This window comes from Rhopalosiphum padi, chromosome 4 (genome assembly GCF_020882245.1).
Source record: "Rhopalosiphum padi isolate XX-2018 chromosome 4, ASM2088224v1, whole genome shotgun sequence".
Lineage (NCBI taxonomy): Eukaryota > Metazoa > Arthropoda > Insecta > Hemiptera > Aphididae > Rhopalosiphum > Rhopalosiphum padi.
In genome coordinates this window covers 31114731-31139914 of record NC_083600.1, presented here as the reverse complement: position 1 = coordinate 31139914, position 25184 = coordinate 31114731, and the positions used below count along the sequence as shown (strand labels likewise).

The 25184-nt window shown below is 26.9% G+C and overlaps 1 protein-coding gene across 1 annotated transcript; it reads right to left on the bottom strand.

Annotated features, from left to right (window-relative positions):
- Positions 1-3296: 3296 nt before the first annotated feature.
- Positions 3297-24647, bottom strand: LOC132930599 (translational activator of cytochrome c oxidase 1-like). Its single transcript, XM_060996546.1, has 5 exons — positions 24340-24647; positions 22440-22549; positions 21995-22125; positions 19491-19665; positions 3297-3557 (listed from the first exon to the last, which is right to left on the bottom strand). Exons 1-5 carry the CDS (start codon positions 24542-24544, stop codon positions 3357-3359), a joined length of 822 nt encoding a protein of 273 aa, XP_060852529.1. The 5' UTR covers positions 24545-24647; the 3' UTR covers positions 3297-3356.
- Between the last annotated feature and the right edge of the window lie 537 nt (positions 24648-25184).

Sequence of the window (25184 nt, the reverse complement as noted above, 5' to 3'; positions counted from 1 at the left end):
TCGGCGCAAAAATGCAAGTCTTTTTCATCTCTACAATATATTATCGCGAAAATGGTTTGAAACCTGTACGCTATGTACTTGGATTAAACATAAGCAATTGCTGGCTATTTTTACATATTTCTACATTTACCTTTTTATATTATTCAGCTATATACAATAACGTTCGCCAGGTTGTGTGATCTCTTATAAGTTAATAGCTTAATTTACATCAAATTAAATAGTTCGTAATTAGAAAACATATATGATATATACATAGTATATTACTTGTTGAATCGAATGGGAGGTGATGTATTTATATTGATATACTCATAATCATCGTTGCGACGTTGCTTATAGTAATAAATAGTGTATAATATTTCAAGATAATCATAATATATTCATAGACGTGCACAGAAGAGGAGGACGGAGAAGGTGATGCCTGTTCAGTAACCACCGAATATTTTATAATTGATACAAATGATACCCCCTTATATAGTTGAACATCTAAGTCAGATACCTATAATTTATCTTTATTATTCATGTATAAAATGTAAATTTTCTAAAATATAAATGATAAACAAATAAAAATGAATAGTAAAATTATTTTGTATCTCTATTAATAGTTTACAACAATAATGCGACGTATATTGGTACAGTGTTTTTACACAAATTTTACGTGAATACGGCGAGTACCTATGCATGATTTTTATTATGATCATCATTAGCACCGATGTGATAAAATACAATTCCTAACCGTTCCAATTTTCGCCGCATTTAAGTAGATCATTAGCTGTAATCGTTTGTAATAAATCATTAGAAAAATGATCTGAAACCGTTTAAATCAATGAATTTAAAAGAACAATAAAAACTTAAAACCTTTAAATATTGACATGTAATTGGTAACAAACGAATTCAACAATGTATGTAATATTAATATATTATGCATATATCATTAAACATTTTATATTATATTATTGTTAACATTTTATACTTGCAGTATTATATTTTGTAAAAAAATTGTATGAAAATAAAATATATTAAAGTAAAATAATTTACTAACATTATTATTTTGTCGTGTTAGTTGACAGTTGTTAGATGAGTAACTGTAAGAAATAATGTAACAGCGTCACACCACTAACCTTTATTGGCTATAAAGTATAAATATGCATATACATAATAAGACTGGTTTAATAGTTCGAGGATCTATGACTAAAAAAATTATGGGCCCCTAGATTTAATACGTTATAAAAAAACTTTTCCAACCTTATAGGTACTCTAAAATTTTCTTCTTGCAAAAAATCCTATTTTCGCATTACAAATTGATAAATATGAAAAGGGGTTTTCTTTCAATTACGTTGCATTGTAATTTAGGTATTAAAATAGGTACGACCCGGGACATTTGTCTAATGCTCTCTATAAAATGCGGTCTTGTTTATTTATTAATTTATTATGTTATTTCGACTGCATCCGAGTTGGGTCCCGAATTAAAAATTATCATACTAGTTGGGTCTCAGTTTTTTACAGGTATTACACTAGTTGGGTCAAATATAAAAATATATATTATTTAATATAAATAAAAATAAAATAATGTTTATAAAAATCACATTTATGCTGGTAAAAATGTATAAGACATTAATTTTATGAAATCAAATTGATTTTATTCCTTAATTTTTTTCATTGATTTTTTAATTAATAAAATTTTATTTTAAGATAATTTTAGGGCGAATGTAAGTTCTTACATGTAACTTATTACCTATCAGGTAAAAACAATACATATGTTAGTTCCTACACGATAGAATAAGGTAATTTATGTAAGTTCCTATACACGGTAAAAAAGGTACGTATATGTGGTATGTATAAGTTCTTACAGTCTTACATTACCTATATTTTTATTCAATAATTGCAAAAAATATACTATATTTTATATAATACTATAAATAATAAGTTGCTAATCTTTTAATATATTAAAAAAATTTAAGAAAAAAAATATTTTATGTGGTTTATTTCGGAATGTTTTAAATTAAAACAATTGTATTGGTTAATTTTGTTTGTTGAGTATACTCTACAATTTTTTCATTTATAAAATGCTCTTGTTCGGCATATTTTTTATTGATTTTTGTTTTTGTGTGACTGTCTGAAGTTCTTTTTTTTATGTGTGTACTTTTACATTTTCACCTATCTTCCGACGTGTACGAACTTTCGTACCTTTTTTTTTACCGTATATGAATTAAACCATCACATATATAAGAATTAACATATGTAATTTTTTACCTGTTATTCTCGTGTAGGATCTTACGATTTCAGTACATGATATCTCTTCTGCAGTAGTTATTGCATAAAATAAAAAATAAAAAATATATTAGCATGTATTATTATGTCAAGTGGAAATGAATAAAATTGACATAATATAGCAATATATTTTTATAACAATCGATTATACAACTATTACCTATTTACTGTAATGACGATAATTACGATAAACATATATACCTAAAATCTATTTCCATTTCTTTAAAAGGTATAAGAAATGGTGCCTATAAATATATAATTTTAAGAATAATCAACTTGTGTATGTGTAAATTCGTCTAATATTGATTTATATAAGCTTATATATCACGGGTGTTTACTGTTTAGGTGTGTGTGTATCAAATTATATCATATTATAAATAATAATTGTAATTTGTATTATACAAAATACTAATTGTATTAAGTGTAGGTACCTATAATAACAAAACTAAAATAAAATGTAATATTTTCAAAATTCACATTATTACTTGTACAAAATATTTTACATGACATTGTAGTATTTGAAGTATTTCATAACGTTCGTTTCTATGCATAAGTTAACAATAAATAATTTGAACCTGTTTTTATTATTATTATTTTTATAAATTAATTTTTTTATATATTTTGTTTTATTTTACAAAACATGTGTACCAAAGTTTATTTTTAAATAACCGATAATATACCTTAATACGTATAATATGTGTTATCGTTTATCCGCTGAAATTTCATGATAGCTTTTTTTGTGCGTAATAAGACTAATCAATAACATTTAAAGTTGACCTTTTTCTAAAGAAACAACTAGATTTAATTTATAATTAATAAATACTTTTAGATTATTTTTTATGTTCTAGTAGAAAAAAACGATAACAGAATAAGTTAAAAACATCAGTATAATAAGTGAGTAATACAGGGTCGGCGTAATGCACTGTACTTATTGTTATTACTATACTTACTCTATTCAGAATCTAAAATTGTTGTGAATAGAAGGTAATAATTTAGTTTAAAAAGATAAATAAAAACTGCAACATAAATTAATAAAATCTATTAACAAACTTGTATTACCTGATAATTAACAATTTCACATCATTACATTAATTTACATTATCATAAACTTGAATGACATCCGGTAATCCTTGAACGTTATTAATAAATTTTGCTAAATGTTCGTATTCTAATTCACTTAATGATACTTTTTGTAGGGGCAAGTGTTCCTCTTCAGCATGCACTATGTCGTACTTATATTTTTCAAGATTGGTCCGAACTTTGGCAATATCATTTGGTTCACAAATAAACTGTAAATAAAATTAAATAAATCAATTTTGTCTTAATATTACTTTGAGATTATTTATGTTATCTAATTACCAAATGAAAAATCTTTAAAAAAAAATATATAAATATTTTATACCAAGGCACCAAGCTATCTAATTAATCAATAAAAACGGCCTGATAAATCATATTATGTATGTATAATATTGTATACTTTACGTATAAATACCTCAGAGTAATACAAATACTCCAAGAAAAATATACTATAAAGAATTTTAATTTTTGATTATTATTGCTAGGATTCGTGTCTGAATTTTTTTAAATTAAATACTTTATAATATATGTATATATAGTGTATTAATACTAAATATTTTAAACTGGCGCCTATACGAATAAAAACTAAAAATGATAATAATATAATAATTTATCAATATAGCATAAATAATTAATATAATTTTATTACGATTGATGGTCAAAGAATTTTGAAAAATTTTACCTACAGAAATACGTCTATATTCACGAGTTATATTGTTTTTTACTGTATAAAAACTATTCTCCATAATCATTAATTATGTCAGGTTGTATGATTGTATAACATTCTAGTAGGGCTTATTTAGTATGATTTAGACTGTGATAATTATTTAGGTCAACTGTTTTTAAAGCCTATAGTTAATATCAAACAAATTACAACTCAAACCAACATGGTACGGAACTACGTTTGCATAACTATATGTTTATACTAAATAACTATAGACAATCATAAAAAGTCCATAAATATCTTTAATAGATAATTTAAATGACAACTACATTTAGTAATTGATGAGTTTAGTTAAAATAAACCATTATTAAGACATAGCTGCAGATGCTTTTATATATTACTACAAAATATTAAGTACAATGTTAGCTCAACAGATTAAATTGAAAGATTAATGTTCATATGTAGAATATTGATAAAAAGACGTATTATTATTTTATATACAAAAAGATTTTAGTAATTTATATAAAAATAATAATAATAATAATAATATATTTCGTTTTTATAAGTCGCCGTTCTGCTTGTCTGGACATAAAATATAAAACGTTTATAACTATTATGTATACTTAACAAATTGATGTCGGAGACGGCGGAGGGGTCAAGAGGGCGTCAGAACCCATACGGCGTGAATAAAAACCTGTTATTTAAAAACATCATTTTACAGCCTACAAGTGGTCGTAGGTAAGCAAAGAGTATAATATTATGTAATATGTGCTATACTGCTGTGGGTTCGGAAATATAATAGGAATAACTAGTTAGTAGATAGCAAACTTCCTTATTCCTATATTCTCACAATATAATGATAGGAATTCTGGAAAAAAGGAAAATAGTCGATTTTACTTATTAAAGAAGTTTGTATCCAAAATTTCGTCATTGATGACAAGAACCGAGTAACAATATATTATAAAATGTAATATATTTATTTAGATTATTGTCATAATCATATTTCAAAATTTAAGCACAGACTTCTTTATTTAATAAAACAGTTATTGGATATTATACCGATTGCAACGTATTATATTATAAATTTATAACGAAGTTGGTTCTCTATAGTTGTTTATAACCTGTAGCCCGGGAATTTCACCAAAAATAGGGTGTTGCTAAGCAACCAAACGATCAATACTGTACGCTGTTCGACCGTTGCCACCCTTGATGTATACAAGTGAAATGTTACTGAATAATATGAAAATAAAGTAAAAGCGAAAACGTGGCAACGTGTTGCGCGCATTATACCTACAAAGAGAGAACACAAAAGCAACAACCGAAGGGGAGAAATAAATCATAGCAAGAGGGCTTGGTTGTGAGTTTATGACCGTACCGCAGCTGCTTTTATTGAGAAACATTTTTAACATACCATCTATTCATATCCAGCAGGTAGCCAATTAAAAAAAATATATGTTCGAACGGCCATAACAGATATTGTATACCAAATTAAGCATTGCGATTTGCAAATAATAAATCAATTTTGTAATTCATTTTCTTTGTCTAGGTTCCTAGCTTTTGGTGAACTGATTTTATTATATACTGTAGACCAGAAAATACTTGTATATAACATATAGTAATTTTCACCTAACGGTGGAATATAATGTGATACATTTAGTTTAGGCAAGCAATATTATTAAAAACGTTTAATTAACTAATTCTAAATTACCGACAATTTTAAATAATTTTAAGTTTCAACGATTTTCCAATATCGGATAATATTAAAATACAACTCAACTTCTATCTTCGATGTCATGCTGAAAATAAGGAAAAATCAACGATATTTTTTAAAAATGACAGTGTTTGAAATTATTATATAATTTATTTAATAATACTATTTCTTATGTTTAATTATATGTTGTTATTTATTTATATATTATATATATGTATTTATCATTTCGTTTGATAATTTGAATTTTGGAAGTACAAATTTAAAAATTATTTAGAATGGAAAACCTATGTGACCGTTCACCGTAGGTACCCATAGAATAATAATTAAATTTATTCCACGCGAAAATATAATATGTTTCATCTGGTCTTCAGTCATTCTGCCAAATATTTACAAATTAATTGTTTTCGATTTTATTTTAGTCATTATTCCTACAAGCTATTATAGCTGAAATGTATTTCACTTTAAACCTTTTAACAACCTACAGTCCGCTAATTTATGTTGTTAAGATAATTTATTAGTTTCAATAGTTTTTAATTTATTTAATTAGTTAAATAAAATTAATTTATTAATTTTTTCATTTGATGTTATTCATTGAACTCGTGATCAACGGGTTTTTCTAACTGCGCAAGTATACAGTAATGTAGTAGGTAAATAATATTGAATTATATATTTAATACAAAAAAGTTTTTTTAGGCTCATAATATTTGTTGATTTTAATTTTTGATTATGACATGTAGAGTGAATTTATTTTTTTAATGTCACCCAGTAAAAATTCTCTAAAATATCCATTGACGTCACATACAAATAAAGAAGAAACGTTAAGTTTGGTATCAATAATAATCTCAAATAACATCTACTACAGACATACTACTGTTGACAACATCAGTTTATTCATCGCCACGATTATAGATTAATGTTTCGGATCACTACGTTAGTACGTGCTAGACATCATTAACACGCTTGCGTTTGCATTAGAAAAACGGACAAATGTTTTGAATTGTACAAGAACCTATAGAAACGACTGAACGGATTTTATTTTTAAAGTAATATGTTATATAATATTATAATGTATAATAAACCATGTGATAATAACGCACGGTGCAGGTGTTCCAAAAGAATGCGGTGAAGTGCCTATCGTAATTTTTAAGAAACAAGTCGAGTCGAAATATCGTAGCGAGTAAAGTAACCGGACGCAGAGCACACGCGTTAGAATAGGTATTGGCGAGGGGTTCACGACCTGTGTCGGGGGGTATTATCACTGAATCAATAGTTACATTTTAACAACGACGCATTTTGGACGTGTGGCCTTGGGTTTATAGAGCTGCTTAGTGCTTATATTCGGCGTCTTCTTGTAATATAATGTGTGTGCGGTGCGTGTACGTGAGTGTGCGTGCGTAAGGATGAGCCCACTGCGCACGTGTGTCGTATAGTCAATATTCGTGGAGCTCGGTTTGCATGAATACAGTGTGTGCGAGAGAGATAGAGAAAGCACCGAGGAAAAAGGATATTAAATTGACTTTATTTAACACACAGCTTCACCCAAATACTGAAATAATTTCATGCTGCTTACTAAGAATATGAATATACTACATAGATTAAAATTAAAATGTTCAGTATCAATTATGAATTATTTTTATAAACGTATAAAATACAATAGAACTAGCTACATTACTTAATAACACCGTAATGTTTCATTATTGTGTGCAAAAATAAGCGATGTACTATTGTACTAATATCCCACCGAAAACACTTAAAGGTTTTATGACAAAACATTTATAAGATTTGACGTAAAAAAATTGAAAAACAAAAAAGTAAAAATTAATTTTCACGGGATACATTATTCTTCCGAGTTAAATTAATTATTAATATAGATATTTGTTTAAAAATATTTAAAACGTAAACGTATTTCTTTATAGACACAATCATAATGTTAGTATATACCATTTGATTTAATGTATTATGTATTTAATTATTAATTTTAAATATTCACTTTAAAACGATTATTTAGGATTTTAGGAACAATAACAATAATAATCATAATACAATCGTTACTTTTCTTATACTTTTAAACTAAAACATTGGGATTCTTTTTTATATTATAATATACGTTGCTTTGAAAAAAAATCAAAGACCTATATATATTTTCAATTTTTTCAATTATTTTACCTCATCTTATAGTTGATTTTAATTTTATTTGCAGCGCTGACGTTAACGATAACCCCTAGGTCGCACATCCGAAATGCGTCGTTGTTAAAATGTAACGATTGATCCAATGTCCAATGATAATACACCATCTTCCCCCGACACAGGTCGTGGACCCCTCGCCTATACGGCCCATTCCACTGCGTGCTTCAGTGACGTGGACACGGCTTAAATAATATTATTTTTTTCTCGCTACGATATTTTGAATCGACTTGTTTCTTCAAAATATTACAATAGGTACTTTTACACAATCACATCGAACACCGAATGGGATTATTACAACGTTATAAATATTTCTATAAAATCCGCTCAGTCATTACTCATTGGTTTCTACAGGTTCCTGTAGAATTCTATAGACGTCGTCTGTTTTTCTAATGTAAACGTCGGCGTGTTAATTATGTTTAATACGTATAAATAATAAAATAACATAGTAACCTGAAATATTTATCCATTATCTTATAAATCTTTTAGCTAATAGAATTTTTATTTCTTTTTGAAAATATTCATTAAAAATGGTAAAATATGTCTAAAAGGTTAACAGACAAACACTACTTAATTATATACGAGTATACCTATTATCATTGATTATATTATATAGTATAATATAATACATTGTTATACTATATACAGTGTCCCAAAAATAACGCATTTTTTCAAATCAGTTGCAATTTTTTTTTGTTTTTATGTTCACAACATAGTTCTCATTATTTTTTTAATCTACTATCAATTCGGTTGGTTGTTTTTCTGTAATCAGTTTTTGCCAAATGTCAACATGGACCGAATGTCAATTTTCAACACGTGTGGTGGTTGTTAAGACTTTTTACCAATCTAACGAAAGTGGTACGGAGATTGTGCGACAACTTCGTGTTCGTTTCTTAATAGAGCGGGACGTTCGTCATAATGTGTCATTGGTAGTATTGATACGTCGGCTAATAAAAAATTCGAAAAAATTGATTCAACTGTTGATCTCAAAAGCCCCGGTTAAGTTAAGGCGTCCTCGTGAAACTCACTAGAGAGCACTAAGAGGCAGCTATTGTTAATTTTCTCGACCACACTTCGACCTGTCAACAAGCTAGTGCAGAGCAATAGCATAATTTTATTTTTCATACATAGACCAGATGTTATACTGAAACTGTACTTATCCTTTTTTGTAATTTTTTTTTTTTACTAATTTAAAAAAGCGTATTTTTTAAGACAACTGTATAATAATCAATACTATTATTATAATAGGAAAATATTACATTTTAACACCAAGCAATAAACAGCAAATATTTACTTATAAAATATTTACAGTTTAAATTATTTATTTCTAATCAATATAATAACGCGTTTGAAAGGACATTGATAAAATATTAACCTATTAACTATTTTGATCAAAAAATTTCATGTTCTCATTTTTATTTGTTGTTTGATTAATTATATCTTTAATTTTTGTATTCATATTTTAATTTTTAATATTTAGAATACAAAAAACCGAAAACTGAGAAATTAATATGACACTTGAAAATGTAAATTGATTGATACTACGAAACCCACAAGACAGGTTTAAATGTTTAATAAATTGATTATAAATACTAGTATTTTTTTTCAATGGATTAATGAATTGAATGTGAAATAACTGAAATTATGTTATATTTATTATTAGTTGTCTGTTGACACGGTATCATCTTATCCAACGCGACGGTAGTGGCGAGAAGCTAAGTAAAAAAAAAAAATTGAGTAGTAGCCACTAACGTATAGTAACAATAAATTGAGTTGTACCAGTGAAAAACCGTTAAAAAAGCTTTGCAGAGCAAATGGCTGAACATATAATGTCGTATAAGGTATCAATCGATCAATAAAAAAAATATTGTGTAGATGGGAACGGAGGAACTCTCAAGTTGATTGGTTAGATGGCTTAAGAGGACGTTATACCCGCATGTGTTATCTCTGTCTTACTAATGTAGATCATAGCAAATTGAGTTATGAATATTTTAAAGTTGTAATATTTTACATAGGAATAATTCACTTTAAAATGATAATATCTATAAAAGCACATGACATTTTCTACCTTCATATTCTTACCATTAAATTTGAAAATAGGTAAATATACTCTAATATTAAAGTTAACATCACAAAATGTGTTCTGCTGAATGAAAATTTTCTATGATCTACATGCGGGTATAACCAAAAATGTTCAAGTACTTTAAAGACCGATGTTTCATACACGACGAAAATATCGTAAAATATAATGTTTCCCGATCCGCTGATTATGCATCCCCATAGTCATATTATTGCGGCGGCGGCGACGACGGAGCCGGACCAACGGTGTTTGCCGTATCATCATTCGTCATGACGTCATAGAAATAATAATTATTACTAGGTATATAATTTACGAATATATAAAAAAATATTAAAATTCGTATTCAAGTTAAATACAGTCAAATAAAATTGTGGCTTTTTTTATAAAAAAATATAGCTGATATCACATGAAAAACCCTTCGTTATAACTCCGTGTAAAAAAAAGCTAAGTAACTAATAAATAATTATAATTTCTGTTGTGACATTATACTTAGTAGGTCATAATTAAACCTTTAAAAGATGTGATATATTAAGGTAACTAAGTAAAATTCCGTTTTGTAATATTACAATTGTAATTTAAATACCTATGACGACAAATAAGATCAATTGTAAAGTTAAATACTAGTCATTATATTGTTTACCTACACTTGACAGGACATGTAACTATGTGTAAAGTATACTTAAATAAATACAAATAAGTAGCTACTATAGTAAAATTCGTAAATAAATTAATAATTTATAGAAAATAATATGCTAAGTGTTTAACTTTTAATTGATCTTATCTGTCATCATAGGTATTTGTAATATTACAAAACGGAATTTTACTTAATTTCAGTTAAATTGGTTTAATCATTATGCCAATCATTATAATCTACTATAATGACACTACAAACATTTTTTAAACTTCGCTTTTTTTTTTTTTGCACGGAGTTATAATGAAGTGTTTTTGGTGTGATAAATATTACTGTTTGCTATTATGCTTTCTGATTAAACTTAACCAACATATGGAAATTTGAATTTTTAATATAAAAAATGTTATTACATTTTTTTTTATGACAAAATAAAAATAAGTACATTGTATATAAAGATATCATTTTGCATTTAGTGTAAAGTTTAAAGTTTAAATAGTTTAATGGAAAAAATCAATTATCTACTTGCATATACAGTTGAGTCGTGATAACTCGAAATTGAATGGAGATAAAAATTAGCTTCGAGATATCTAACTCGAATTTATATTGATTTATATTTCTTGGGGAATAAAAAAAAATTCGAGTTATTAAGTTTTTCGACTCGGTTCTTTGACTCGGACTCGATCTTGTACTATATTATGTTTTAATTTGAAATTATTTATTATAAATCTATATATCAAAGATTGTTTATACAACACTATCTGTTTAAAATTTAAATTGGATTTTTATTTCATAAAATAAATACTATTATTAAAAAAGAATAGAAAAATAAATTGTTGTTACATTTAACTTAAAAAAACTTATCGCACGAAACGCGCAATACACGCATAACGTGGGTTGAATTATACACGATATTATTACAAAATATAAAATAATGCAACATTGTCATTACTCATTTGTCTACCAAATATACAATTTTTAAGAAACTTCTCGGTCACTCGATTCTATTATATTATAAGGATAAATATAAAATAAAATATAATAATATTTCGTTTTGTCCAAACTATACATTATTATTATTTATTATGCATTCATCAAATATTTAATATATGTATATCTGTGCTCCGTAGGCCGACTATACCAATGCAGTGCAATTTGTTAATTATAAATTTATAATATACATCATATTAGTAATTAGTATAATATTACTGTTATATTTATGGCCGCTAAACTCAATTTCGGGTGATCCATTGTTTAACGTATGACACACGTTATTTCAAAAACTATTAACGTTATTGAAAATATTTTTCAATATTTTTATCGTTATCATAGACCAAATTCATTTTTAATTCCTTATTCCAAAGCAGAATATTTTTTGGAGTAATTCAATACACATCAAATTGTGGACGAGTAGTTTACGAAATGAGTATTTAAAGTATAAACAAATTTAATATTTATAGATCAAAGTACTCGAAATAATATTCTTTGAACATAAAATTTAAAATTTAAGTAATCATTCAAAATAGTCAAAAACGTTAAAATTTATGAAAACAAATATTTTCTAAGGTAATGTAGTGTTACGTTGAATGGAGCATGATGACGTAGGAAATATATGTACATATAGATATACACATATATATACTTATATAATAGATTATATGCCTACGTATATCGTCTAATTTTGACGTATGCACTTATTATTATCATTATTTGTATTTAAAATAATTTACAATACACACTACTCGTGGCATTAAAAGAGGATCTCTCTCGTTTAAATTCCTCTATCGTCGTAAACTCGTATTATAAAGTATAATTTATGATAATGAATTATATTATAGTGTGCACTGTGCAGTCGTGTATACGTGTCGCGCTGCGGATTACGAAACCCCAAACGCAGGCCTACACGGAGAAACACAGTTTATGGCGTTTGTCGTACAAAACCCGCTGACACACGAGTACAATGTTATTTGAACAGCGGGTGTCAACGGCCGACGCCGATCGTTATTTTTCGGGTATCGTGAGCCACGAGCCGGAGAAAGTGAAATATTATTAGTCCTTGAACCCTCGCTGGCGTCACCCGGGAAACGACGCATGTGCCTACTGACGCGACGTAGCCAGTCTATCGGCGCCACATTGTACGCATTTGTATCAAGATTAATATTATATTATTATTATTATTATTATTATTATTATTATCGGTCGTCTCCATTTTTAATGGATGTCGACCGAGAAACGGCGCCGTTCAAATGACAGCGACAACGACGTTATAACAATATGTATATACACATTATACAAAAATGAATGTTTCTTTATATTTTTTTCTTTGTCAAAAACTACCTTTCAATAAGAGTAATATTAATAAAATTCCTTGAGACTTGGAGGGTGTTCACTGTTTATGGTTTATTTTTTCGACCCTTGGGTTATAGCCGTTATAGGTTACTTAAGGATGGCCATATGTATACCTACATTCATTTTTGGGTCACAAAAATCGAACATTTTTATATTAAGAGGACGCCATACCCGCATGTGTTGTTTCTCTCTTACTAACGTACATCATAACAAATTTTTGTTCAGCACAATACATTTTATGATGTTAGCTTTACTATTAGAGTAGATTTACCTATTATCAAATTTAAAGGTAAGAATATTATCTAGACAATGACATATGCTTTTATTAGTTTTATTGATATTATCATTTTAAAACGAGTTATATGAACATTTTAAAGTTGTAATATTTTACATAGCTATAACTCACTTTAAAATAATAATATCAATTAAAGCATATGTAATTTCTAGATAATATTCTTACCTTTAAATTTGATAATAGGTTAATTTACACTTATATTAAAGATAACATCACAAAATGTATTCTGCTGAACGTAAATTTGTTAAGATGTACGTTAGTAAGACAAAGACAACACATGCGGGTATGGCGTGCTCTTAATTTAAATAGTTACCATTAGTTAGTACCATTGTCCATTAGTACCAATAGTTACAGATCATATTATTACTATTATAATTAGTAAGAATATAACATACAATCGTTTAAAAAATAAATTTAAAAATAAATAAATATTAAAAATCAAATGTATTAAACAAGTGTATTGTATTTTACGTCGTTATCGAATAATCGGCTATCACTACCCAATTAAACCGATAATTATATTTAAATATAATGTAAAGATACATATATTTTTGTATACATATAAAGGTATGTCGATGATTCCGCGGAAGACAACGGATAATTCACAACGCGGATAGTCCGCTCGCAGATAATCGAGAGTACCTACACTAAGTATTAGAACACAATAATTCCATTTAAAGTGTGCTATAAAGACTACTATTTTAATTGTTCGATACATATTTTTGATATTAACAAATAATGACGAATACCTATTTCATCGACATTGAATTTACTTTAAAACAAAAGTTGAATCTTATTCTCAGTTTTTAAAATAATTATAACATAAATATGTCCAAAATTAAGGATTTAAAAATCATGAAATTAATCATGTAATTTAGTTTATATTGATTTTATATTTTAACTGACACATAACGGAAAATAATTGAAAAATACACGAGTAATATATTATATTGAACCATATCCACTGCTACGTAGTAAGTGGTCGTCGAAATCTGTGTCTTTAATACTATTATAATCGTCTTCTTAATATAATATTAATCAGTCATCGCTAGTCGTCTTAAACAACTCGACATACAATACTGTTTGAAATTTCCTTTTCGTCGAACACATAATATAATATTAAATATTAGACTCGTATCACTGTACCAGTGTATTACATACTATAACAGCACATCTCTCAAAGAGTAATGACCGCATCACTATTGCCACACGTGTCATACAACTCTATTATTATCATTTGATATTACAAACTTCTATATCTTTTACTTTTTAGTATAGAAAGAAAAAGAAATCTGTGTATCAAAGTACTATTACTAATTAGAACTTACTCTTACTATTTTGCTAGTATTTTATTATAAATTATTGTCTGTAATCTTTCAATTGAAATTTATCTATATTAATCTATATATATATATATATATATATATATATAATATATATGTATAAAGGAATATGCCTGATACACTCATTTACTCATCAACATCCAGAACAAACCGCTGGAACAAGGCATTATGAGTTGAATTCTCATTTTTTTTGGAAATTTTTAATTTTTTAAGGAATTAAAAACCGGGCCAAATTATTATTAAGCAAGTACCAATATACATTTATGAACTTTTATAATGGGAATATTTAACTGATATTTTTTTCTGCAGTAAATAACATATAAGTATTATATTCAATATTCAGTTTACTTCGGCTATTATAACACTATATAAAATATAATCTATAGTAGTAAGCATGACAGTACGATACAACACTACGCTTAGGCCGGGGCTATACACGACGTATTCTGCCGCGTTTTCTGTCGAATTCAAAATTTATTGTCTTATATCGGAGTAACTATACACTACGGGCGTAATATGCCTCATCCGCGGCGGAAAACGCGGGTCAACGCGGCGAAATACGCCATGTATAGCCCCAGTCTTACATATTATTTTAATATATAAAAACGATAAAAATCGTTAGGATGTATCGTGGAAATAACTACTCGTTTTCGGTACAATTTCTGAGAAAAAAATAGTAATCTAATGGGTTGTCCGTTGCCATGATGATGAGATACAGTCGACCGACAGGTGGACGCAAGCGTGTTGCGTGTTCTTCCCAAAAATCAATAAATTATAGTACGTAACGATAGCAACAGAGACTACTTTCACTTTACACCGTGAATCGATAGAGGTTCAAACCAAAATTTAGAAAAGAAAAGAATATATTATATTATTATTACAGCAGTATCCCCAAATCTATAGGTTTTGTTTTATGTACAAACGTCACATTTATTTTTTTTATAGTATATTTATTTTTTTGTTAACCAAGAGTTTAAATTATGTAGGTATCACTCAAACAAGTACAACTCGTTATACGAAGAAAAAAATTGATGCTGCTACACATTAATAATCTTATACATATACTATATACATTGACATTCATACCTAAACATATACATTTTATAACAGATAAATTAAATCTGGTATAGGCGTTATAGCTAATAATTAAATCTAACGTATTATATTCACTGGAACACAAACTAGTTAATAAAGTCACCTTGACGATAAAATGAATTGGAATTTTGACCTATAACCTTAAAAGTTATAATCTAACCGGTTATAAAACTATGCATTTAAATTAAACTAAATATCTACCATTAAATTAATTCGTTAACGATCTATATCGTGGAGCGGAAATTGATGATGAAAGTATAATAAAAAAAAATAATGGTTAATGATTATTATCAATCAAAACTATTCTGTCTATACCCTATTTATAATGCATAAGTTATAACTTATACTTATCTTATATATATAATATATATATTATAATAGTATCTCCTATGTATTTTATATTAATGCAAAGCTATATTTTTTCGATAGTTAAATCTTATTTTTGTAAATAATTTTAAGTTACTAAAAAGATGCTACTTCTACATATTTTGCTGCAACGAGTTATATACAATACACAGAATTGAAATGTTGGTATTAATATTTAATAACGTCTTTTAATTTTCTAAATGAACGGCATAATATCATAATTGTACCAAAGTATGATTAAATAATTTATAAAAATAAAAATATAACAAAATTTGTTGTAAAACATTTATATAAATTATCACGAAATGCAGCAGAGCAATCAAAAACATACATTGACAATATTCCACTAAATATAGTAGATAGCAATTTACCGGTATGAAATTTACACCAGTGAAATTTGTCTTTCAACATACAAAAAAATATCCCAACAGAACGGTTCACTACATAATATGATACAAGCCGGCATAATTTTTCATATGACATATATAGAACAAAACATTGTAGTTATTCATTGTTTTTAAAAATAAGTAAATTAATTGTATTTTTATTATTAAGTATTAAAACAAGGTTTTAAATTAATATAAAATGCATTTTTTTTATTACATAATGTAACTTTTAAGTTATAGGGTTATATCCAATGATTGAATATATTTTTATAGAATACTTTTAAAAGAATATTAACCAATTTTACTCATAAAATATCATAAATAAACATAATATAATATAATATTTCCTATGGATTTTAGAGATTTATATACTTATTTGTATAAATGTGTAATTAAAACTTTTAGGAAATCAATGACATACATTAGAGATTTTAATCTTGTTTTATGCCCAAAAATATGTAATATATGTATACTACGAAACTCATATTAATTTTTTAATACAACGAACTTATCTATCACGTATTAACACAAAAAATTTCCCCGATGCGGAGCATAATTTTAAAGAACTTTCTCTTGCATTCCAACTACAGCCGAGAAACGTCCTACAGGGAGCTAGTTTTACAGAGCCAAGTCTAAGAGCGAGCGATTTGGTAGTTACGCTACATCCAGGGCCGGATTGGTCCACTGTGCTACTATTCTATAGCACAGTGGGCCGCGTGTTACGGTAAATGGTAATGTAAAAAATATGTATAAATATTAATTATGCAAGGGCTCAGGTGCGTCATTTCAATATTTGCTAGGGTAGGACATAATAATGACTGGCCGTATAACTATAAAACTTTTAAGTACATATAAAAAAGGCGCTCGCTCCGCTCGCTAGGAAACCCAACTCTCATTTAACACACTTTTTTTTATACTTTATAATTTATATAACACAAACTGTTTCCAGTTTTATTAACATATTACTTAGGTATTAAAACATAAATAATCTTAACTCATATCAATTATAGACCTGCAAGGGCCATACATTTACTGCCTAGCCCGGTCCAAGAAATGTTGTAAAAAAAAGGCCGAAAATCACCCCAAGCTCTTAAAAAGCCCGTTTGGGTCCAAAGATATATTTTTATAAGTCCGGTTCGGTCCGGCCCAAAACATTTTTGATAAAAAAAAACCCGTTCCGGTCCAATCCAAAATATTTTTGGAGAAAAAGCCCAGGCCCGGTCCGAAAATAATTCTAAGCTCTTAAGAAAATTCGGTTCGGTCTGAGATTTATTTTTAGCCCTAGAACATCATAATTCATAATAATCAACTATATAATAAAAATGTTTGTGAGTAATAGTTGTTAGTATACAAAAATGTTATTCTATTCGTTATTTTTGATTATTCCAACATCGAACTTATCATTTTAATTTTAAATAATGATTATTTGTCATAAAAAAAAAAACCAAAAAATGCCCATGCAAGATGTAACAAATCCTTAAAAAGCCCGAATAACCTTGGTTTAAGTCCGACCCGGCCCGGCCCAAAAAGTTCTACCAAAAAACCTGATTTAGCCCTTTTTATTTTTTTATTAAGTCCCAGTCCTTGCAAGTCTTTAGTACGTATACGTATTAATTATATTATGATATACTACAGACTTCTATATTATATAGTAAATTCTAGAATAGTTAGTAGAATTAAGATTATAAAAAACCCGGCCCGTTTATAACTGATAAACACCGGCCGGCCCCATTTTGCTACTTTAAAATCTAGGGTCGGGCAAATGCATACTCCTGCCCCCCTCCAAAGGACACCACTGTATGAGTAGAGCTACTATTCCAGCGACCCTATGCCCCTATCATACCAAAAATTTCACTAGCCCATAAAAAATCAAGGGTGGGACAATTTCCCTGCCTACAGCCCACCGCCAAATTACGCCACTGCAAGGGCTTATATTTTATGCCAATAATACGAATCAATACAGGTTTATATGGAGCATTCGGAAGTTTGCAGGATTATCACAAAAACACAGCGGAATTGGGGAAATATTGTGACACGTTAATAATTGTAAACGAGTATTTAGAAAATTAAAAATGATCAAAAATCGTCTACGCGCTTCATTATCTAATGATCGCTTGGATGCCTTTTTATTAATGTCTGTAGAAAAAGAAATATTAAATGATTAAAAGTTTGAAGATATTTAGGACATTATTAAAAACTTATCTTATACTTTATATAAATTATTATCGTACACATAATTACATAATATTATAATTATAAGAAAAATGTTATATTTTGTTAGTTTAAGTTGGACCGTTAAATGTGGGAAAATGGGCCGATTGCATACAGAGAATAGTGAGCCGAAACGCCCGAAACCCTTTCCAATCCGGCCCTAGCTACATCCCATTACATCTAAGCTAGTTTTTTTTAATATAGCAATATTATACATCAGCCAGAATTCTTATAAAAATAAGTAAAATTTGGATCATCATTATTAAACTATATAAATAATCAAAATAAACTCATTAATAAATTTTTTTTATACAAAGTATAAGTTTTATACCAAACAATAATAAAATTTACTAATTAACTAATAGTATAGTTCAGTTGGTGGTTTGGTTATGGGGGGGGCAGTTTCCCCCATTCGTCCCTGCCTGCAAGTTACGCCTATGTATTTTACTATACTTATATAGACTATACATGTAATATTGTATTATATGTACCTAAATTATATATAAAATAGATTGGACGTATATCTGCAGCAAGTTTACTGGATGATGTATAATGATTCGAAAATTATATTAATTATTCATATTTTATCATTTAGTTTCAAGAGAATTGTGAATAAAATTTGGTGCCAATTAGTTTAAAAGTTTTCAAGATAACCGTATATTAATAAATGCGCATGTTTTTATATAAAGATAGTAATATACATGACAAATACATTTTAGATATTAAAATAGCTAAAAGATTTTTTCTTAACTACCTAGTATATATTACTATATTCTACTGGGCACTGAGTTAATACTTAAAACTATAATTAAAGGATAAAATTAAAAAGTTACTTTATAATGGCCAGGTTCTAAATCGTCGCTATCTGTTTCTACTTCTTCAGCACCAGCATTGATAGCATGTTCTATACAATCTTCTGCTGCGTTTGTCAAATCTGATGATGGCTTAGCTATTAGGATTCCTTTGTGAATAAACAAATGCTTAGCTCCAGAATCACAATATGCTAAACTTTTAATAAAATAGAAAAAAAAGATAATTAATAATACATAGATGACTAAATGAGTTAGCTTGAGAAGATGTTATATACACAAAATCATTTTTTTTTTATATTTTCAAGCAATCTTAGAGTAAAATCACTCATTACAAAAATTATAGACAATAATGTTTTTGAGGATATAATATATTGATTTATTTTAATATTGTTTCAGAATATCCATTTAAATTTACAAAATTATTTTATTATTTTAAAAGTCAAATATAAAGTCAGTCAAATAATAGTTAAACAAAAAACTAATAAATCAATCTCTCAAAAATATTATTTTTCATCATTTTTGTAAAACGTGATTTTACTTTAAGCTGACTCAAGTAATAAAAAACAATTTTAGACAAATGCATATATCTATATTACTAGTGAGTCTGAGAGAGAAAAAAATATTGCGCTGACATCGTCTTAATTTAATACTTTAAAATTATCAGTTCATTGAAAGTAATAAAATTCACATTTAAATAATTTGTAACTATGCACATACTATAAACATAACCCATTCGGCTCCCATTTTACAAAAAAGTAAATTCCCAAACGACTCCCGTCGAAAAAGGTTTTACGACAATGTAAATTAATTCCCAAACGCCTCCAGTATTTTATAACACAAATTCCTCCTCACTTCGTACAGACTGTTTCAAAAGAGGTATGGTTAAAAATGTGTTGGTGAACACTAAGTAAATTATAAAAACATACATTATCGTATTATTGTGAATTAAATTTAAAAGTTAAAAAAATATAAAACACGTATATAATGTATATATACATAAAAAAAAATCAAAAATTTAAATTATAGGTAAATTATTTTAGCACAATTTTTTTATATGCTCCATACGAATACTTTCCGAGTACACAAGTGTATAATATATAATTTCAGTATAGAAATTATGTTCAATGTTTCGGTAATTTTGATATTATCAATATAAAAAATCGTAAAATTTGTTTACTTATAAGAGACTTAAAGGAGCACAAATTAGTATACCGGTATTACCGTTAGCAGTTTAGGAATTGCAAATCTGTTTGTAAATTTTTTTTCGGTGGGAGCAGTTTTGGAATAAGCAAACAATGGACGGAAGCCGTTTGGGATGTACTGCATACTACTCATTTAAACAATTTCATTTAGCAAAAGAAATTGTGCTTGATTTAATTGAAGGTAAAATAAAACTTCTTTAAAATGTTATAATATACTAACATATTTTCATTAAGTGAAACATACTATGAATATAATTTTTGATAAATAGGAACTAGGAAGTGTTCGAGTTTTTAAGGAGCTTTTTGATGTTACAATAACATAATTATTTCGTTATATATTTTTTTTTTCTAAAAATACTTAAAGCTCTAAAAAAGAGAATACATTATTTATTATTTGTAAGTCAATAACAAATTAAAATATGAAAAATAACAAAAAAAAAAAATTGAAAAAAGTTGCTCTAATTTATTTTTATTAGGTATATCTATTATCAACTGTAATAAATGTATAGTACTGTTAAATTTGAATTTAATGATAAATAATTGTTTAAAATAACAAATTTTGAACAGAAACACTGTGTCAATCTGTATTTATAAATTTCTAATGATATTTTATAATTTATTTATAATACTACATAATATTTGTAATTTATTTTTCTATTAGTAGTTTTTCTATTATACAATTGATTATGTATCTTTATTTAATGATTTCTTATAAAATCAATAGTTATTAGTTATACAGTATGTTTAACTAATTTTTGCAAATATTGCATACATTATATTATTATTATTATTAATTTCAGTCAATACTTACATACGATACAACAGTATGAATAAGTTCAAATTTAAAATTAATGTAAATATTTTAAAATTTAATTAAGTATAGAAAATTATAAAATACATTTCAGTAAGATAAGTTTTAAATGCCTATGTTTAATATTTTTTTAATTACAACAAACAAATAAATATTTTATATTTTGTTTAAATATCTAATTTTGTAAATATTTCAACTTTAATATCTCCAAGAATTGTGTATATTTTTTTTTATACCTATAACTATTAAAATTAAAAACTTGATGAAGTTTTAATTTAATTAAACTATAATTTTGCAAATTCTTTATTTTTAAAAAAGTTGTCAACATTTTAACTCATAAACCATTATAAAAGACATTTTTAATATTTTTATTTGTGGTTAAAACAACTTAAAAAATAATTACAAAATAATTGATAAAAATTAAATAAATAAGAAAAATATTATTATAAAACCAATACATTCATTTCTCCGTTAAAAATCTACTAAGGTTTATTATATTTTTAAATTCTTACCCTGATTTTCGTACTAAAGTATTTAAATTTTGCTTTAGTAGTTTTACATTTTCTGTTAATGATTGAATCAATAAAATTGAGCCTCTAGGTCCTTTAATTTCATGCCAATGTACATCTGCTTTACTATTCGACTGAAAAAAAAATTATTTATTAAATTATTGTAAGTGAATTATATTTTTATTGGTCAATATATTTTTTTAACATCCATTAATTTTTATAATTAACATTATTACATTATTATATAATAAATTAATGTGACTTAAATTTAAATGTAAATATGGTTTTATTAATAAAGTAAAGAAAAATTACACTGTCAGTAAAAATAAATCATTCTTTTATAAGTTCTTTTTATTCGTAACAAATATTTAAACTTTAATTCTATTAAAATAAAAACATATTAGATATAAAAAACATAATTGCTGGATTTATTAATTTATATTTGTACTTGTGTTTTTATAGTATTTAAGATAGTATCTTTCGGCATACTGTTCTTTTTGGCCATTTCAATAATTGATGCCAATTTAGAGTTAGTTTCAGGATTTGAATCATTTTGTTCTGAAAAAAAATGTATAAATTAAAGTTATTTTATTAATGGATAAACTTTAAGACATTTTTTTTTAAATATGAATATTGTGAGTTTTAGTTTAAATAAATATATTGATTGAGTTAATCATATAAAATATAACATAGGTATTTTAATTGCCTTTTATTTTGAAAATCAATTTTAAGTTTAATTGAAGTAGTCAAATTTGTTTTTGATAAACTAAACTGTTGTAAGGAAATGTAGTAACTTAACTGTTACAGTGTAACTACAAACCATAAATACTACACAGAACATAATAAATTGTACAATGGTATTGAGTATTGACTATTCACTATAGGGAAACAATATTAGAAAGCAATCTAAAATAAAAATACATCACAATAATAATAACAATATAATATACAATACCAAAAACCACTAACAATAATTTTAAAAAAATAGATAGAACATTTTGTCTGATCACATAAATGCTGACATAAATACTCAACATCAAAAATTTGACATTACTATATATTGTATTATATTAATATAACATTTTAATATTAATTAAACTATTGTCATATGAAAAGAAAGTAGAGTAATGTTCATCCAACACATATGCTACTATAGTACTCAGTGGCGGACTGGGACATTAAGGGCCTGGAATGCGCTATATGTGACGGGCTTAAAGTATAGCCTATTGGTAGAAACAATTTTATGAGGACCTTAGCTTCTTAGAACATCTGAACATGTAATATGCTTCAAGTTCTTATGTTATTTTTCTATACCTACCTATATTTATGAACACACAATTATTTTTCAAAGTGTACATGGGGCATGCCAGCCTGCCACTGACAGTACTGCAGAATTAACGAAAAAACTAGTATTTAAACTAAAGTTGGGTAAAATTAAAACGGATTTATTTTCAATACAAATTTATTGAACTGTTCATGTTTATATGTTTATGTAATTCATATTACTAACAAGCTTATAATGTTTGTTACATTGAGTTATTAAAACAATTATCTCCAAAAAAAAATATTCATGGATATATTAAAAATATTTCAGATTAATGAGGGTAACGAAATATCATGATAAACACTGTATAATAATTATTAACTAATTTGTGATGTCTAAGTAATGTTACAAGCCCATGTCTATAACATTTAGAAACTCTTATATAAATATCATATTAATTGGTGACACATATTCCGTTCTATAAATTAATAACATGAGTATGTGAAGACCAGGACGTATATCGATAAAACAATATATACTATTTAATTTGAACATTTTATTGATGATCACACGTCGCTCATTTCTTGGAAAAGTCAAAACTCGCAAAGACGGATATCGATACGAACGACGAGAATATTAATAATGATACGAGGTCCCTTGTGTCAACAGAGTCACCACCACCATAACCACCACTCTATTGTAAATTGACTATATATAATATAAGGATGATCGAGACGAGAGCTCACCAGACGGTTAGGGATATCCAAGACATTCAGAGGCAGGTCGTAACACCATTCACAGTCTTTATATCAATATTTTAGAGTTAGGTCGTAACACCGCTCACCAACACCTTATGTTTACATATATTGATAATTTTGTATCAAGTTTACACTTATAATAAAAATATTAATACACTTATACATCAAGTATTTCATTTCTACGTTGATGCATGAATCTACCTAAGTCGGCACGTATCAGTAATATGATAAATTAATAAATATGTAGGTAATCTATAGGTATACAGTTGGGCATAACATTAATTATTATCTGAATTTAAATTGCTAATAACAGTTTACAAACATACCCCTGATGGCTAGTTTCATCTGACGGCTAAACCTGGCAAACAATAGTGATTTCATCTGATCATTGGCCCCTTTTATGTGCTTAATATTGGACCATTTGTTATGACCAGCATTTCTCTTGAGCACATTATTACATAAGGCAGCACGGCAGGTATCAGCTACTTTGAAAAATGTATTTCTGTACATAATAGAATAAGCATAAGACATATATTTCTTAAATTTTAATATTCTGCACTATTAAATTGTTTTAATTTTATAAAATTTCAATATTTTCAATAATAATACAAGCCGCAAGGCTATAGAATCAAACACCCGGTGATAAGTACTATCAGTTAAGTGCTAACCTGTTATCACTTATCATTGACAATAAGCTTAAAAATACGAATGTCTCGCTGCGCAGCATCTTTTTGATTACAAGTGGAAAACTAGCACGGACAATAAATAATAATATTATGACCATAAATGCATACATGATAGCCGTTCCAAAAAATTGAAGTGTTTCGGTATCGGTATATTTTGGTTCATTATAGAACGTTTAAGCTTCAAAAAGTTACTTATACGAATACGATATACTAACGAATAACAATACGTACCGACCCTTATCGAATCCTGATACGTATAGGATTTTTCTTTTTGTAAATTTTAATTGATCAAAGTTTACCATCATACAAATGCACTATGCAAGACGCAAGCAAGAGTCAATGTTTAAATTTTCTATAAAAGTTCTTTATATTTAAATATTCATGTATAATGGATCTGTGTATGTATTATATATAATATATTATGTGAACTAACGGCACCGTGGGAACAGCTTCGCAATACTTCTACGAAAGCGACACATATATGA

Coding starts and splice junctions, on each gene's coding strand:
- LOC132930599 (XM_060996546.1), bottom strand. CDS start 24,544: ATGTCTTATGCTTATTCTATTATGTACAGAAATACATTTTTCAAAGTA. Junction 22,126..22,439: donor TAAATACTATAAAAACACAA/GTACAAATATAA, acceptor TTTTTTTTTCAG/TCGAATAGTAAAGCAGATGT. Junction 19,666..21,994: donor ACTTTAGTACGAAAATCAGG/GTAAGAATTTAA, acceptor TTTTATTAAAAG/TTTAGCATATTGTGATTCTG.